The sequence below is a fragment of the Hippoglossus stenolepis genome, chromosome 19, assembly GCF_022539355.2.
Source record: "Hippoglossus stenolepis isolate QCI-W04-F060 chromosome 19, HSTE1.2, whole genome shotgun sequence".
NCBI lineage: Eukaryota > Metazoa > Chordata > Actinopteri > Pleuronectiformes > Pleuronectidae > Hippoglossus > Hippoglossus stenolepis.
This window is the reverse complement of record NC_061501.1, coordinates 7336921-7353794: the sequence shown is the minus strand read 5'-3', so window position 1 is coordinate 7353794 and position 16874 is coordinate 7336921. Positions and strand designations below refer to the sequence as shown.

The 16874-nt window shown below is 42.7% G+C and overlaps 1 protein-coding gene across 3 annotated transcripts in view; it reads left to right on the top strand.

Annotated features, from left to right (window-relative positions):
• Positions 1-3075: 3075 nt before the first annotated feature.
• Positions 3076-16874, top strand: part of LOC118098405 (matrix metalloproteinase-16) — a 69117-nt gene continuing 55318 nt past the window's right edge. For all 3 annotated transcript variants that reach the window (XM_035142177.2, XM_035142176.2, XM_035142175.2), the window contains exon 1: positions 3076-3497. In XM_035142177.2, coding sequence (XP_034998068.1) covers positions 3384-3497 — 114 coding nt within the window. In that variant the 5' untranslated portion in view covers positions 3076-3383. The remainder of the gene's footprint in view (positions 3498-16874) is intronic.

Below are 16874 nucleotides of genomic sequence, written 5' to 3'. Positions count from 1 at the left end.
CTTTATTACTCAGAGAAAAAAAAGGCAGATGGATGGGAGGCTTTGGATTCGTGCTGCCAAGAGGTCCAGGAGGTCTGACTGGGAGCAGATGCAGCACTTATCAGACAGTCATGTTTGGAAAGGGAAGCTTTGACGAGCCTGGCAAAAAAATCTGCACTGGTGGGAGGACCAGTTGGAAAGGGCCAGAACGCTTCAGAAAGGCTATTCAGGATTATCGATTGAGAGAGGAAATCTTTAAGAGGAGGAGGAGAGGAAGCGGGAACTGGAAAACGAGAGAGGAAGCCAGGATGAGAAAATGTTTTCAGCGGCCAACAAACTTCTAAATGAGCGCGAGGAGAACAAAGAGAGGAAGAGAAACTTTCACACGTTGATCACAGATCAGTGAAGTGAATTCAGTGCAGAGGACAAAGACTCAGGGACACGACTTCTGTGCCACTGCTTCTGTTTTAGCTGTGTTGTCGAATACGATGCAGTTAATGGTTAAGGTTTTGTTTTGAGAGATTAAATAAATCTGCATTTCAAGTGAAATGACTATAAAATAAATGAAAGTGGCGAAAAATAAAACTGTCTCCTGAATTTTAACAAGCAACAAACCCTTCCCGTAAACTCTCATAAACACAGGAAACACAAAACTCTTAAACCTAACATTCAGGAAATGACACGATTCAATAATAATCAGTGAGCATTCTCCAGACAGGTTGGTGAGGTGTTTGTGTGTGTACACTTGTTTGTTTAGGACCTTTTCCAGCATAAATACTGACCTTGTCAGGACAAGTAGACATCATGGGGACCGAAGCCTGGTCCTTAATGAGACAAAACATAATTTCTTAAAGTCCTGATTGAGGATAGGGGTAAGATGAGATGTGTGGTTAGGTTTAGGTTAGGGATGAGGTTTTGGTAAGGCTGTTCACAATAAGTGGAAATCAATGTAAGGTCTTTACTAGAATGTAATTACTCAGTCGATCCTGAATCCGGATTGGCACCGAAGTTTATTGAGTTCTTCCCTGACCCACACAGCATCCTTCCACCAAGTTTTGTGTCCTGTAGTTTTGGCGTAATCCTTCTATGTTTGAACAACATGCAGTCGAAAACAAAAAACTCCTTGGCGGAGGTAAAAGGGATAACTGCACAAACCTGTGCGTGAGTGCATGTGTATGTTGAGGGGGTGCAAATTGACATCTCAGCAATGGGCTAATTGCTGTTGCATTCACACACACACAGGCACACACAGGCACACACAGGCACACACAGGCACACACACACACACACACACACACACACACACACACACACACACACACACACACACACAAACTCCATCCCTTGGTGTTAGTCTAAGTGGAAAATCATTGATCAGGCTCTCCTCTATTATGTGAAGAGATCAGAAAAAAGTTTTTTCTTCAGACACACATTTCTTTGTGTGCTGTTGCGACACGTCAGTAAATATTTCTAAATCTTTCTTTACTGAAGAATGTAATATTCTGTAGATTTCCTGCTGCATGACACAATAAGAGTCAGTTCCATGTTTGTAAAGACACTTGATGAGAGGTGCTCCTGTAAAATCAGGTCCCACATCAGTTTGTCTACAGGAATTAGTGACGGTCCCAACGGTCATCCTCTGACTGGAGGCTGAGCCACAGCAGGATTACTCAGCCACATTTACTGAAGGGAGCGCTGAGCCTATCATCGCCCTCTGGTGGAGCTAAATGATGTATAAAACGAATTCAGTAAATAACACCCCCACACACTTTGTATCAGAAGAGAAAAAACACAAAAACAACCACCAACACAAAGAACCAGTGTAAAAACAAAGCCTCTGCTGTATCCTCACATAAACCTGACGGGGTTTTGAACTCACTGACAGCTGATCCTGAAGCAGTGCTTTATCCTGCTTGTTATAAGTTATGAGGGACTTTCCTTAATGATGTATTTGTAATTCATAAATATGAATAACCAGCAAAACAACCTGCAGCCTGATGTTGAAGCTGTGTTGGGAATATGTTTCAAATTTGGACCTGGTGACCTGAAGCTGTTCATGCTTTTATTTTGGTAAATACATGGAAATACAGCTGTTGTCATGTGGAAAACTCCAAATATGTTGTATTTGTTTTATTTACATTAATTTGCTGACATATGAGGACAGACTGGTTTATATGAGGACACACTGGTTTATATAAGGACAGCATGGTTTACAAAAGGATAGACTGGTTTTACAGGAGGATGGACTGGTTTTAGGAAGACAGAGTGGATTTTAAGGAGGACAGACTGGTTTACAAAAGGATAGACTGGTTTTACACGAGGACAGACTGGTCTTATAAGGTCAGACTGGTTTTAAATAAAAACAGACTGATTTTATTTAAGGACAGACTGGTTTTATATGAGGTCAGACTGGTTTTATATGAGGACAGACTGGTTTTATATGAGGAAAGACTGGTTTTATATGATCAGACTGGTTTTATATTTGGACAGACTGGTTTTAGATAAGGACAGACTGGTTTTATATGAGGTCAGACTGGTTTTATATGAGGTCAGACTGGTTTCATATGATAACAGACTTGTCTGATATGAGGACAAACAGATTTTGTATGAGGACAGACTGGTTTATTTAAGGTCCGACTGGTTTTAGATAAAAACAGACTGGTTTTAGATAAGGTCAGACTGGTTTTAGATAAAACAGACTGGTTTTATATGAGGACAGACTGGTTTAATATAAAAACAGACGGGTTTTATATGAGGACAGACTGGTGGAGGACACAATGTTTTAAGGAGGACAGACTGGTTTTAGATTAAAACAGACTGGTTTTATATGAGGAAAAACTGTTTTAAGGGGGACAGGCTGGTTTTAGATCAAACCAGACTGGTTTTATATGAGGACAGACTGGTTCTAGATAAAAACAGACTGGTTTTATATGAGAACAGACTGTTTTAAGGAGGACAGACTGGTTCTAGATGAAAACAGACTGGTTTAACATGTGGAGACACTGGTTTTAGATCAAAACAGGCTGGTTCTGTTGGACCCTCTGGAGGAGCAGTGGGATGGGGCGCTCGGTTCACGCATGCGCACTCGGTGGGAAACACGATAGAAAACGGGCAGCTATGCCGCGCGGAGCAGAAAACGGGCTGGACTCGTCCGCTTGGAACAACGGCCGCTGCACCGGAGGACCGACCCGGGGACTGCGGGACCGGGAGGCTGCTGACAGGCGTTAACAGCTCATCTTTCCCCGGGGACAACCTCCTCCTGATAACCGCGGCGGAAGCAGCCGACCCCCAGCTCCTCTCGTCCGCGGCTCGACGTCTAGGATTTTTTTGTTCGTTTCGTCTGAGAGGAAGCGACTGTAAATACAAAGCGACCCGAGGAGCAGAGCGTCCGCGGCGGCTCCACCATGGCTCCTCCGGCGCTGCGTGTGCACGGCTGCTGTGCGAGGACGCTGTGTTTGCAGCTGCTGCTGTGGATTTTATGTTCCGTGAACGGAGAGGAGCAGCCGTTCAGCGTGGAGGTAAGACCCGGGGAGAGCAGCGGCCTGCGGGGCTCCGCATCACCGCCGTGTGTCGTTGGTTCCCCAGCAGCGAGGCGTCCTCCTCCTCCTCCTCTTCCTCCTCACAGCGGTCCTCTCATGTCCCCCTCTTCCCTCCCGGGCCTGTCTGTGTCTGCTCCACTTCAACATAGCACCGTTAGAAATGAAACATACATGTTTTATCTGTACACTGGTTTTAAACAGAGTCAGGGAACTTCAGAGTTCATGTGTGTCCACTTCACAGCAGCCTGGCAGATCCAGATGTGCCAGCCGAGGAGCACATGGTCCCACAGACTGGTCTTATAGGAGGGCAGACTGGTTTTACATGAAGACACACTGGTCTTATAGGAGGACAGACTAGTTTGAATGGGGACAGATTGGTTTATATGAGGAAAGACTGGTCTTGGAGTAGGACAGACTGGTCTTAGAGGAGGACACACTGGTTTTAATGGGGACAGATTGGTTTATATGAGGAAAGACTGGTTTTAGAGGAGGACAGACTGGTTTATATGGCAACAGACTGGTTTATTTGAGGACATATGGGGCTCATAGGAGGACAAAGTAATTTGTGTGAGGACAGACTGGTTTTAGAGAAGAGCCGATTCGTTTTACTGGGGGACAGACTGGTTTATATAAGGATAGACTGGTTTACATGAAGACAGACTGGTTTTATGTTAGGACATACTGGTTTTAGACGAGGCAGACTGGTTTAGAGTAGACAGACTGGCTCGGACAGACTTTATTGTGTGAGGACAGACTGTGGACAGTCAGTTTAGACTCTGAAATCTTCAGTGTTCTCTGGTTATTGCCTCCCTGCACCTTCCAGGCCTCACACACTGTTATGGACTAACACAGACACCACACAGGAACATCCTGGCACGTCTGCTGACAGACATCCATGTCCTGCATCCACGTATCCACATGATTTGCGAGCTTTGGCGTGGTGCACCGTTTCCTCTGGAAGGCAGAGAGGCAGCAGATTTGGTCCAGATGCTGCAGGTCGGTCAGCTCACATGACAGAAAGAGGAAGAAAGTCAAATTTGCTGAGTGTGTGAGGACATCTTTTCCTTGTAGTCCAAAGTTATACTGTATGTCATTTCACTCTGGAACATATTGGTCCACTTTGGCTGTTCCCTCTAAGGACCATCATCATCACCACCAGCGTACTACACCACTTTATTGTAAGTTCCTGAGTTGATTACACACTCCTCTCTCTCTGTGTACCCAGGTTATTATCCTCCCCCAGCCCTGGTGTCTCTCGTCTGTCTCAGCGTAGACGTGGTCACAGCAATCTGATCCCTGTCCCTACTTGTTCTTTACACACCTTGGGATTGTAGTAAATCCGTGTGTGGCGGGCAAGTCACTTGAAAGTTTATAAGTGAGACATGTGTATTATGAGGTTGAAGTGATGTGGATGGGGCAGCGTCCTGTTCAGAGTCAAGACTCCGCTGTGGTCACACTTATCAGAGCTTTATGAGTTTCAAGTGTGTGAGCCTCACATGAGGAATCAAACCATCCTCGTCCGGAGGAGAGAGAGACTGAGAGAGCTCCTGGAGAGACCGTTAGTCTGACTCACAGCTGTTGAGGCTGGAGCTTTAAACTGAGCACTTGTTCCAGAAGGAGACGTTGCTGGGGAAGAGTGACAGTAAACTGTGAAGGTGTGTGTGCATATCAGCGACGGCTGAAGCAGGGCGCAGTCACAGCCTGAAACACGTCTCATATAGTCAGTGCAGTGTAAACACTGTTGCTGCCACATGGACAAGTACAGTAGAGTTGTGCTGCCGTTACAGAGCGTTACAGAGCCACGTTGTTAACGGCTGCTGCTCTGAAAACATGTTGAGGTTGGAGGGATTCCCCTGGAGACACTTACTGGACTGACTCTGACTGTGTGTGTGTTTGTCTCATAAACCACAGGTTACAGATGTAGTAATGAAGACAGATGTGTATTACTGAGGTGGGAGGTATCAGAACTTCAGAACTTGCCCTGTACTTGCAGATCTGACTTAAGGGATTTCATATTGATTTATCCCAAATAACTTAAACCCCTTTTCCACTGGTCAAAAAAACCTACTAAAGGGTAATTTATGCCGCCTTTACCTACGAATAGAGATACGTCTGTTTCAAAAGATATCACCATCACTGCCTGCCTACTTCCATGTGTCTTTTACATTGACATGGTTCTTGAGCACTACATCCATTAGAGGGCAGCACAGAGTGGAGAGTTTCTGACAACTACAAACGTGTCATAAACGGGCGAGGTAACTTCAATAGAATCATATTTCGCTTCAACTGTTGGCTACACTGCCCCCAATGATCTCTGGTGGTACTGCATCTGTTTTGTCCATATCCGTAAGGAAATAGACGCAGAGTGTGGAGAGAGGGCTCCGTCCGTTTTCATATACGTATCTAACGTTGAGAATAAATTAGCCTTAATACCCACTAACATCTGAATTCGACATTCAATCCCAGGTCAAATTTTGTTTTTGTTTTTATCGGCTCTGGCTCAGATCGTCAGCTGTTTGTTTTTCTTTCTCCGCTTCGAGCAATATGCACTAGCAAGACAGCAAGGTTTCTGACACGCTGTTATCTCGGGTGTTCGTGACATCGAACATGACTCATAAAAAATACTGAAAAGACAATTATGGAGCTAAATTAATGCCAAAACTTAAAAAACGAATTGCCTACCATTGCAAATACATAACACCATTAACAAACAAATACATTTTGTTTTTGTTTGACAAAATACAAATGACAAACAAATACACAACATATTTCTAATAAATGATGATTCGGAAACAAATAGCTTTTCTGTATTTCATTCAAGTAAAAAAAAAATCTTACATGTACAAAAATGTATTTTTAACCACACTGTTTTTGTTTGTATGTTAAGATTTGGCATGAATTTAGCTCCATAGAAACTCCTATATTGACAGTGGGAAAGGAGTCAATCGCTTTTTATTTTTTAAACTGCGTATACCCACTAATTTTGGTGTAAAAGACTTATAATGTAACATTTAATGCTCCTTAATGCAAGGCCACACAGTGTGGGTGGCCTCGACTCATTATTATCATTATTTGGTTATGTAACACAGAGTAATTAAGCGATAATGGATGTTTAATCTGTTTTTCCTGTCTGTGTTTGAGGATGAAATTACACTTCATAATAAAGCACATCCTGATCCGTGCTCGGCTCTCCTCTTGTTTCGTGGACGGTGGAGGTTCTCCGCTCTCTGGTGCTTTGAGGTTTTCACTTTTATGATGTGTGTGTAGCAGTTAACAGGTTTCAGGCCCAGTGAGCTGCTGAAACTCTTGGTCCTGTGCAGTGGGCTGATTCTTCGCCTGCAGTTTAAGCGTTGAGTGCAGGCACCATGTGACTCATGCTGCATGTACCGTACATTAGGTGCAATTGGAGTGAAATGGGGACATACTCATCCTGAACGCCGCTGCGGCTCTGCTGTTTTTGTTGCCCGAGCCCCCTACTCTTTCCACTGCTGGATTTCAGATATTTAGATCTGTCTACCCACAGTAACTTTCTCCAGAAAACACAGCAGCACTATCAGCAGCAGCAGCAGCACTGACGGCACTGAGGCCTTGTGAGCGTGTCACTGCCTCACTCAGTACTGGACGGAGACTTCAGGTGTCACACTCACTGTTTGAGTCATTGTACCGAGCTCAGCAGGGACAAGGCTCAGATAATCTGCTGCACAACAGAGGGGGGGGGGGACAAAGCTTCTGCCGCGTCCCTGTCTGTGGACATACATCTGTCTGTCTGTCTTTGGATAGACGTCTGTCTGTTTATCTGTCTCTCTCCTTGCCTGTCTTTCTCTATATCTCTCTGCCTCTGCCTCTTGTCTTTCTCTTTGTCTGTCTGTCTCTCTCGATCTGCTCTTGTCTCTTTGTCTTTTCTCTCCCTGTCTCTCTCCATCTCTCTGTTTGTCTTTTGGCTGTTTTTTTCTGGCTCCTAGTCCATTTGTATTTCTGTCTGTCTTTTTGTCTAATTATTTTCGTTATCAATGTGCTCATTATTCTTTCAGTTAATTGATTGGTTGTTTGGATCAGTAAACAACCAAAATGAACATGATTTATTCTGCAGAGCTTTTTGTAGCTTTTTGACATGGTCACCATTGATTGATCAATAATCAATTTGTGGTGGATCATTTTTCTTTCAGTTGACGTTTCAGCACGACACAAAGACTTTGGTCCAGATGTAGAAATACCCACCTCTGTTTTTGACTTGTAGTCCTAAGTATTCAGACACAGTCATAATAACAGTTAAACCTGGTAATGAGAAATGATTGAAGCCGTTAAACTATGTGTGTTTTGTGTATTAGTGCAGATAGACATAACACACTCATTAATATAAATGTATTAGTGTTGGCCACACCATTGTAAATACTGAGTCGGTGCAGATCACTCAGTGCTGTTGTCACTATGTGGAGAATGTTGGGGTTTCCTTCCCGTCACAGCTCAGGTTACCAGCCGCCACGTTCAGCCTCTGAGTGGCATCTGGGTAATAACACCTGTAGTGAATATTGGTGTGTATGTGTACTCGTTTTCGTTATCTCTTTAGGACTTATTCCAGCATAAAGTGTGAGTGTAGACAGCTTCTCTCACTTCCAGGAATGTTTGTTCTCACGTCTCAGTCTTCGTGCATGTGTGTGTGTGTTTATATGTCTTTATATATGTTGATCTGTGTTTGTGTCTCCCTCTTCCCTGTCATATTTGACATGAACCAGCGTCTTCGCGGTCCTCCCTGTCCTCGTCTCTGTCTCCAGTTACCACTGTCCTGTGTGTCACTAAAGACTTTGAATGAGGCTGAAACTTAACTGTACATTATTCACAGTGATCGTATTTGCTGCTTTTGTGCTGCATTTCCCACAAGTGTCTTGGCAGTCAGTCAGCGCACACAGTGCTGCTGCGTTATTCCTTGAATTATCTCTTAATGTAGTTTGAATGCTCCTTTTCTTTCCTGTGTCACACTCTCTGGCTCCATATGCATTTGTCTTTTATTCAGATAGATGACAGGGTGTCTAACTGTTGTTGATCTTGAAGATTGCCTGAGGGCCATAGCGTCATCTATCTTTGATGAAAGGAAAATGCATATGAAGCCAGAGCGTGCTCTCAAGTCTACACTCAGCCGTCAGCACCTCAAAACAACACTTGTGGTGTGTTACTATACCTTTTCTTTCCTGTCCCAGTGTTTATCAGCACTTGTGTTTACTGCTCAACTACGCTCACATTCATTATGCAATGCTTCTTCTGCAGCAGCACTTTTGGCATAATTATAAAGTGTAGAAGTGTTAAATCTATCATTCTCAGCCTCTTTTATTTACATGAGAATATTAGTCTCTTTTTGTGTGCACTGTTCAGCATATATGGATTTTTGGGGGCTGATGCTAATGTTGATATTAGGGTGTAAAACTGCATTACAGCTTAGTCAGCAGATATAAGACAAAATAGACTTTATTGTCTTAGTGGAAAATTTGCCTGGACATCACAGTGTTGACAGTATGACAAACACAACTGCATTTATTTATCACACATTCATCCAAATAAATACAATTTTTTTTGCAATATAACAGTGATAAACAACAATATATACATTATTTATTCATCCACTAGATACTGCTTATCCTTTGAGGGAAGCGGGGGGAGCAGGAGCCAATCCCAGCTGACAAGTGGGCAAGACATGGACATGGCTTTTTTGGGCCAATGCTGATGCTGATATTATATATATTATAGTTTGCGAGAGTGATGCTGATAGGTTTAGGGTTGATGCTGATATATATATATCAGCATCAGTATCGCAGTTTTCATGTCTACAAACATAACAACAATACCGATATGCCCATTAAAAGGCTCACATAGGGTGATTTCGATTTATTTATGCAATAACTTGCACAGTTCAAGCCTTTTATTCTGGAAATAATCACACTCTTATTTTGAACAAAGGAGAAATGTATTTGTTGCAGCCACGTTTTGTTTTCCTCCATGAACTGCATGAGTTCTCTTCCTGTGTCGGACTGCATGCAGGTGCATTTATACAGTGTGTTTATACTTGTGTGCTCCATTCTCGTTTCTTACTCAGCAATCATGGATCACACACACACACACACACACACACACACACACACACACACACACACACACACACACACACACACACACACACACACACACACACACACACACACACACACACACACACACACACACACACACAGCGCTCTTGACGTCATTTGGCTTTGGTAGGAGAGCAGATTTGTGAGCCACCGGGGTGTCTGTGTCAGTCTGTTCACCCAATCCTAGAGAAATACAACAACACCTGCACTGACCTAAATGATTCATGATCACACACAAGCAGACGCACACAGATCTGTGTCATTGGTCACAGCTTACTGAGCTGTTAAATCTTTAATGTGACTGACAACTGCAGCATTACATGCTGTCAATTAAGCTGTTGACAGAAATATACGTGTGTGTGCGCATATTTATGCAGTTTTGTGATTCATGGAAACTGTTGCAGTCTATAATTGCAATCTTTGAACCTTGTGTTTGCAGCAGTGTGAATATGTAATTGTGGAAACCTGAACCCCTCATGGAAGTTTTGTGTGGCTGAGATCGTACTGCAGAGGGAGTCGGCTCTGAGAACGTCGGCCGGTGTCAGACATCACGATCCAGACATTTCTTTTTTAACATCTGAAGTCGTGGAAATGCTGTGCACCGTCCCTGCAGAGGGTTTAGTGTCAGAGGTTCGGTTCGGATCAGTATGTGTGATCAGGCTGTGACATTTTTGGGTGACATTTTTGTGACCTTTTGTCCTAATGGAGCCACTCAGATGCTGAACATCGCATGCATAAAGCATTTCTTCAGTGTGTGTGTCAGTGTGTGTGTGTAGGCTTAATAAGAAGCAATGCATTGTTCAGCCTCTGCAATAATCACATTGCATCTGAGTCAGCTGACGGCTTTGGTATCATTAGAAGTGATGTTGAGTCTTATGCAAATTCAAAATTTTACAGCATGAATCTCAGGTCCAGCAGTTTAAAGTTTGTGTGTGGGTTTGTGGTTACTGGTGTGGGCAGAAGGGCTATGGTTGCCTTGACGACCCTGGCACGATTGCCAGTGGTTCAGCGTGTAACCGTTGAATAATTCACGGCGGTCTGATGCTGCAGGCTTTCCCGAGAGGCCGGGATCACATTCCCACGAGTCACCTGTACCCCCACACCTCTCTCTTTTACTGCATGGATGGGTTAAAGTAATATCTCTGCTGTCCTGAATACTTAAAAAGCTAGCTGCTTTTAAATTCTTTATTCAGATGGTGTTGAACTAGTGGCAACTGCTCCTTTTTTATCTTCTGTAGTGTAACCTCTGACTGGTTGAACTCAGAAATACTATCACAATGCAAGAAATATTTGTCTTGATAGTCTTGATATATACCAATATAATTTCTTCTTCATCTTCCTCCTAAAGTCAATAATAATAATATGGGCTGTAATTTGTGGTGGGGGCCAAATCAAATCAAGATCTTTTCAACACACAATTATGATCCATGATCCGAATTATGATCTCTCTTCCTCAGTTTGAAATGTACTGTTGAGGATATTTAGACTCAAGCCTCTAGACTAACCCATTTACTCTCTTTTTTTAAAACAGACACTATAAAATCACATGTTCATCCAAAGTAGCATCTCTGTTTTTAAATCCCACGTTGTCCACAGCTTTGAATGGCTCTATATCCTCAGTTCAGATGCCCTGATTCACTTCTTTCCATCATTTTCTGCTTTTATGGTATTGTTTCGATGCCCTAATGTGTCGGTCAGAGGAAAGAGTTAATGCTCTGGGTTCTTGTGAGATAAAGATGAGTGGGGTTGTACGGATGTTAGTGTAAGACTTTCTGCATGTTCCCTTTGGACGCTGTCTGGTGGTTAAATTGTCATATCAGCTCCAGAAGCGTCAACCGTTGGCCAACAAAGTTAAGAGATAACTTTGCCTCGAGAAAAACTACTGATGTCAAGTCCAGCTCCTAATTGACCATGCTGCTAGTTCACTTTTAACTATTTTTCAAATGCGACACTCAGTAAAGACACCCCTATGATAGTGACATGGATATAGTTTGAATCAGCACAGCCATCCAGTAAGTGGTCATTTCTTTGGTTTGTGAGTGTAGCCTTGGTCTACGTTAAGGTAGGCCCAGTGTGAATGTCATAAAATGTCATGATCGTACTGAGTAGTGAACGACACCCGGATCTTCTGAATTATAAAGGAATGTATGTAGAGACAAGAACTAGCATGACCTGCACAAAGTGAAGAAATCTGCTTAATCTTAAAGATACATGTGATATAATGGGAGCTGTATTTGACAGATTTCAGGACAAAGAGACTGGAGCAACTAGATTAAAAGCCAAAACCAAAGCCAAATGTGTTTTTGGCTAACTAATTCATATATACAATACAGTCTGTATGTAAACAGCCTCAGTATATATTATATGGAAAATTTAAGTTTTACATAAAGGAGGAATGGGAAATGTTAAAACAGTCCTTCAGCATTATGACGGTCTTCCTATTTTATCTATAACAACTCTGACTGCAGGCTGTTTAAAAACATGAAATACAAGCCTAGTTAAATGTAAGATACATTATAAGCCTCTTCATGGGTCCAAGAAGAGCTGACTCCTGCTCTAATTCAACTTTTGTATGTATATTTAAAGTCTTATAAACCTGCAGGATATTAATACTGTTAAATATACGAGGTAATAAACCTCTAGAGCAGCTTAGGCCTGTCAACACCCTTCACTCCCTGGTTGAAACATTCATTGCTGGGCTGTGACAAACCTGCTCTGATTACCTCCAGTATTTTCTGTGTGCGCCACAGATGCAAGGTGTTATGTGAAGTGTTGTCACCGAAATGGACGTGTGAACTCAACTCGTACAGCAGAGCGACAACGTGTCCCCTGGACACACTTCTGCAGTGTGTTTTCTTAAAATACAGTGTGTTGAGCTCTTTGGGCCACTGCATGAATCACCTGCTGTAATGTTGTAGTCTTGCGTCAAACAAACAAACCTTCAGACAACATGTCGATGCTTCCTGGACCGGTGAATAACCCTGTATTTAATTCAGTGTAACTCCAGACTATAGATGCACCCAACCAATCTTATTTCCAATAGTGATACCGTGGCTTAGTTTTTTCCTAAGTTCAATCAGTGTTGCAAATATTTTGAAAAGAAAACTTAGGGCTCCACATGTTCTACATATTGAACTATCCATACCTATTCAGCATGACTCTTTCATGGATTCTCAGTCCAATTGAAGGGCAGAATTGAAGTTTTTTTCACAATTGGTTGCATGTGAACAAGGTTCCTTTTAGGCAACATTTTAAATGAGACCTGTAGGATAAAGTGATTTGGATGAAAATGATATTTCTAATGGAAGCAAACTTGACAACACAATTCATTCAAGGACAGTTACAAATACTCTTACAGATTGTGGCTGTGATAAACAGGGTCATCTCAGTGAATTGTTTTTCTTTCACACTCAATTGATAAAGTCACTCTAAAGTCAAACTTCATCTCTGTGTCCACCACTGTCCATCAAAAGTTAATGCACTTGTGATCTGTAACCTGAGGAGACCGAGCTCCCGTCAGCTGTTCAGCCACCGCGCGCTATCAGCACGTTGTCATGCCGACCGGGTTCCCTGAGGCGCGCCTCATCCATAATAGAGTGACTCCACCACCTCGCAGCTTTGTCCTTTTGATGGCTCCCATTGGGCAATCAGCCCGCCTCCTGCTCATCAGGTGGTGGGCAAAGCTGGTTGAGGTGGTCCGGGGACACAAGCGCTGCCAGTTCACCTCAGTTCAGTGCTCGTGTGAGGCATCTGCAACAAGACAAGGCCTGTGAGTCACTCCAGTACACTGCTGTCCCTTTCACTGAGCAAGACGCATGTTACAGGATGAACCCTAAAACCTAGTTCCAAACTGGAACTGGTTCTAAAATATTAACAAAGCACTTGCTACTTTTGTCATTCCTAGAAGAAGTGAGCAAACACACACACACAGAGCGGAGATGCCCCAGAAAGGGAAAATGACAACAGGTTCAAGTGAGCTAAGTTACATCTGTGTTCATTACATTGAGTGCAATAAAACCATTTTAAGCTAATGAGAGTAATTTATGTGAGCACCTGTTCAACAAACACACATCTGAAGAAAATCAATGTTTCCAGCTTTGCCCACAGTCTCCATCCACCACAGAACGTTTTACCCATAATGAGCTTGTTAGGCTAAAAGCAAATTGTTATGGCCAAGCTAGAATTAAATCTGCCCATCTGCATTCTAACTGTCTGACCTAATTAGCATCGTTTATTAACTTCTGGCAAAATTCTTCACTCAGTTGGGTAATTTCAGGCCTACAACTGTTTTTTTTTGTAAGGATTACAGTTTTACAGTAGTTTCCAGGGAGATGCCTTCAACTTTTATTGACTTGGCTTTTCTAAACATGATTGTTAATGTTCGCGGAACAACACTTGTTGTGTGTGTAGCTCAAAGTATATATGTAGTTGGATGAGAGCCTTAATGAAATCATGTGGTCGTGTAAATGCACTCAAGTGTCCTTTCTATAGAGTGACTATGAGGACCAAGAATTAAAACAAGTTGTGCACTGTGTGCGAAAGGTTGAGGAAGAAATGTAGCCTGTGAAGCAGTGTAGAGCAGTGAGTTCAGGCTCTTCCAACATCACATGCATGGGAGAGCTGTACTTCAGAGTGAAGTGAAATCAAGTGTGGAGAAGCCAGAAATAGACGCATTTTAGCCTCCTTATCTTTCCCTGATTTCTGAAAAACTTTAACCTCATTCTAGCTCTACTCCTTCAGGAAGTGCTGGGTATTTTTCTAAACACATCATTATCAGATTATACAGGAGGAACCGGTTTAAATCAGTAGAGTCCTGGTTGGGCTGAATGGTACAAACAAACACGCCAACATTTTTCAATAATTTCTGCTTCGTTCAATCAGAAGCTTTTTTATCATGACAGCAACACATCAATATACTCAACATATAATCTCTGTCAGAACTGTAGCTGCATTTCGGTCTTTGAGATACGTGCTAACACCAGATGTTTTTCACCTGTCGACAGAGCCAATTTTGGACAGAGCCAGGCTGCCTGTTTCCAAGCTATGCTAAGCTAAGATACAACCAGCTGCTTCTCGTAGCTACACATTTTACAGATGAGACTTGTTCTCATCTGTTTTCCAGTGTTTCTTTGGATTTCTTTTGGTTTGCTTTAAGACTGTTTTGGCAAAGAACATCATTTTCTGCTTTGATCCAGGAAACTGAATTACAGATGTGAACATACTGTGAGGCACTTGTAATGCAGCACTATGGTTACCCATAGGGATGTTCATTTTGAAGTCTTAGTGACACTTGTTAAACCACCAACCATTAAAAAACAACATAAAAAAGTTATATTTAGAAAGAATGAGTGTCTACGCAACATTTCAAGCAGTCAAGCAGACAAACAGGCCCACACAGTGTTCTCTGCTGCCATTGTTAGTTTCATAATTATTGATAACGTTTTTTGTACACTTCTGATAAGGACATAAAAGATCCACCCCCTCTCTTTCTGTAACAAACCCATTGACACGTCTCTTATTGTTGGACTGTCAATTGGCAGGACCAGGAGAAATCTTGCTGCATCTGTGGCTCCGGTGGACTGTCAAAACATCTGTCAAGTTTTTACCATCCTCAGCAAGCAGGCAGACCTCTTCATTACCCTCTCTTCACTCTGGGGCTCAGAAGAGTGAACTGTGCAAATGTTTATTCGGCAATCACAAAAATCTACCTGAATAAACAGGCAGGTCTACCTTAGTCCTCAGCATTGCAACATGTTCACAAGCTGGGGGGTTAGTCTGGTTACAGTGTGACAGAGAATATCCACTCCTAAGGTACCATTGCCCCACACGACCTATGTGTCATTGTCAGGATGGCTGTGGCTTAGGGGGTAGAGCGGGTAGTCCTCTAACCAGAAGGTCGGGCAAGTGTCCTTGGTCAAGATACTAAACCCCAAATTGCCCCTGACAGCGGTGCCACTCTCATACATGAACTGTATGAATGTGTGTGTGTGAATGGGTGGTCATAAAGACTAGAAAAGCGCCATATAAATACAGACTATTTACCATTGTTATTAGACCAACGAGTCCATAGTTGCCGTACTGGTCGGCACTGTCTTCTCTGACAAGCTCCCTCATTACCCTGTTGTTGAGTAAGGTCTGTCTTATGGAGTGCAGCTGTGGCTGAGGGGGTAGAGCAGTCGTCCTCCAACCAGAAGGTCGGTGTACAGAATCCCAGCCCATGATGACGTTACCTTGGGCAAGATGCTGAACCCTGAATGGCCCCTCATAGATGTTGAATTCTTTAGATAAAAGCATCAGCTAAATGACATGTAATGTTATGTAATGTAAAAAGGAGGCTGTCAAGCTGGAACCTCCTGCTCCTTACATTGGCAGAACACAGAGAACCACAGATCACAGAGCAAGAGAGTGGATCAATGAAGAAGAGAGGAGAGCAGTTGAGAGGGAGGGTCAGGAAAGAGCAAAGAGTGAAACCCAGTTTCAGAAAAAAATATTTAAGATCCATTGTTCTCTCTGAAGGATTAAAAGAAGATCGAAGCGGCGAAACACCCAGATGCACCTGAGCAGCCAGCTGTGGACTGTAGTTCAGGTAGTTGTTATTATCTGCTGTGGTGTTTCAGCTCTGTTTTTGTGTATGACAGTACCAACCCTCTGCTCTAACTTGAGCTCCCTCTAGTGTCTCTGCCTCTCACCAATAAGAAGTCAGAAGTCAAACTTTGAAAGTTTCTGCAATACTAATAGATTTGTGCTTTGTGTGTTGTGATGCAATGGCAGCCGTTTTGACCGTCTGACATTTCTAGGTTTTCTCTGTCATGGTTGTGTAAAGATTGCATTCATTTACATCTTGCCAACTTTTGACATTTCTTTTAACGTTTGCTCACTTGTAAATGTTAACAGGAGTTGTTACATTTTTAGGTCAGGATTCCCTCATTGTTCATAGTTTCTGAGGTTTTTACTAGGAGCTGAATTATCCTCAAAGGTATTCTCCTCTCCAAGACAATCGTAAACTCTGATTGGTAAAACCACGGATTGAAGCAGCTTCAAGTCTAAAATCTGTGCTTCTCTTACAGTCCTGGTCGTACATAGCTCAGTGTTAAGTTAGCGAAAGTTAAGCTCAAGAAGTTAATTGACTGCAGTCTTGGTTGAAATATTCATGAGGTTAAAAAAAAGTGTTGCTTCTGGTAGTGAGTTAAGGAGCCAATTTCCCTGGGCCCTAATGCCAGGTTACTGAAGTTCAGTT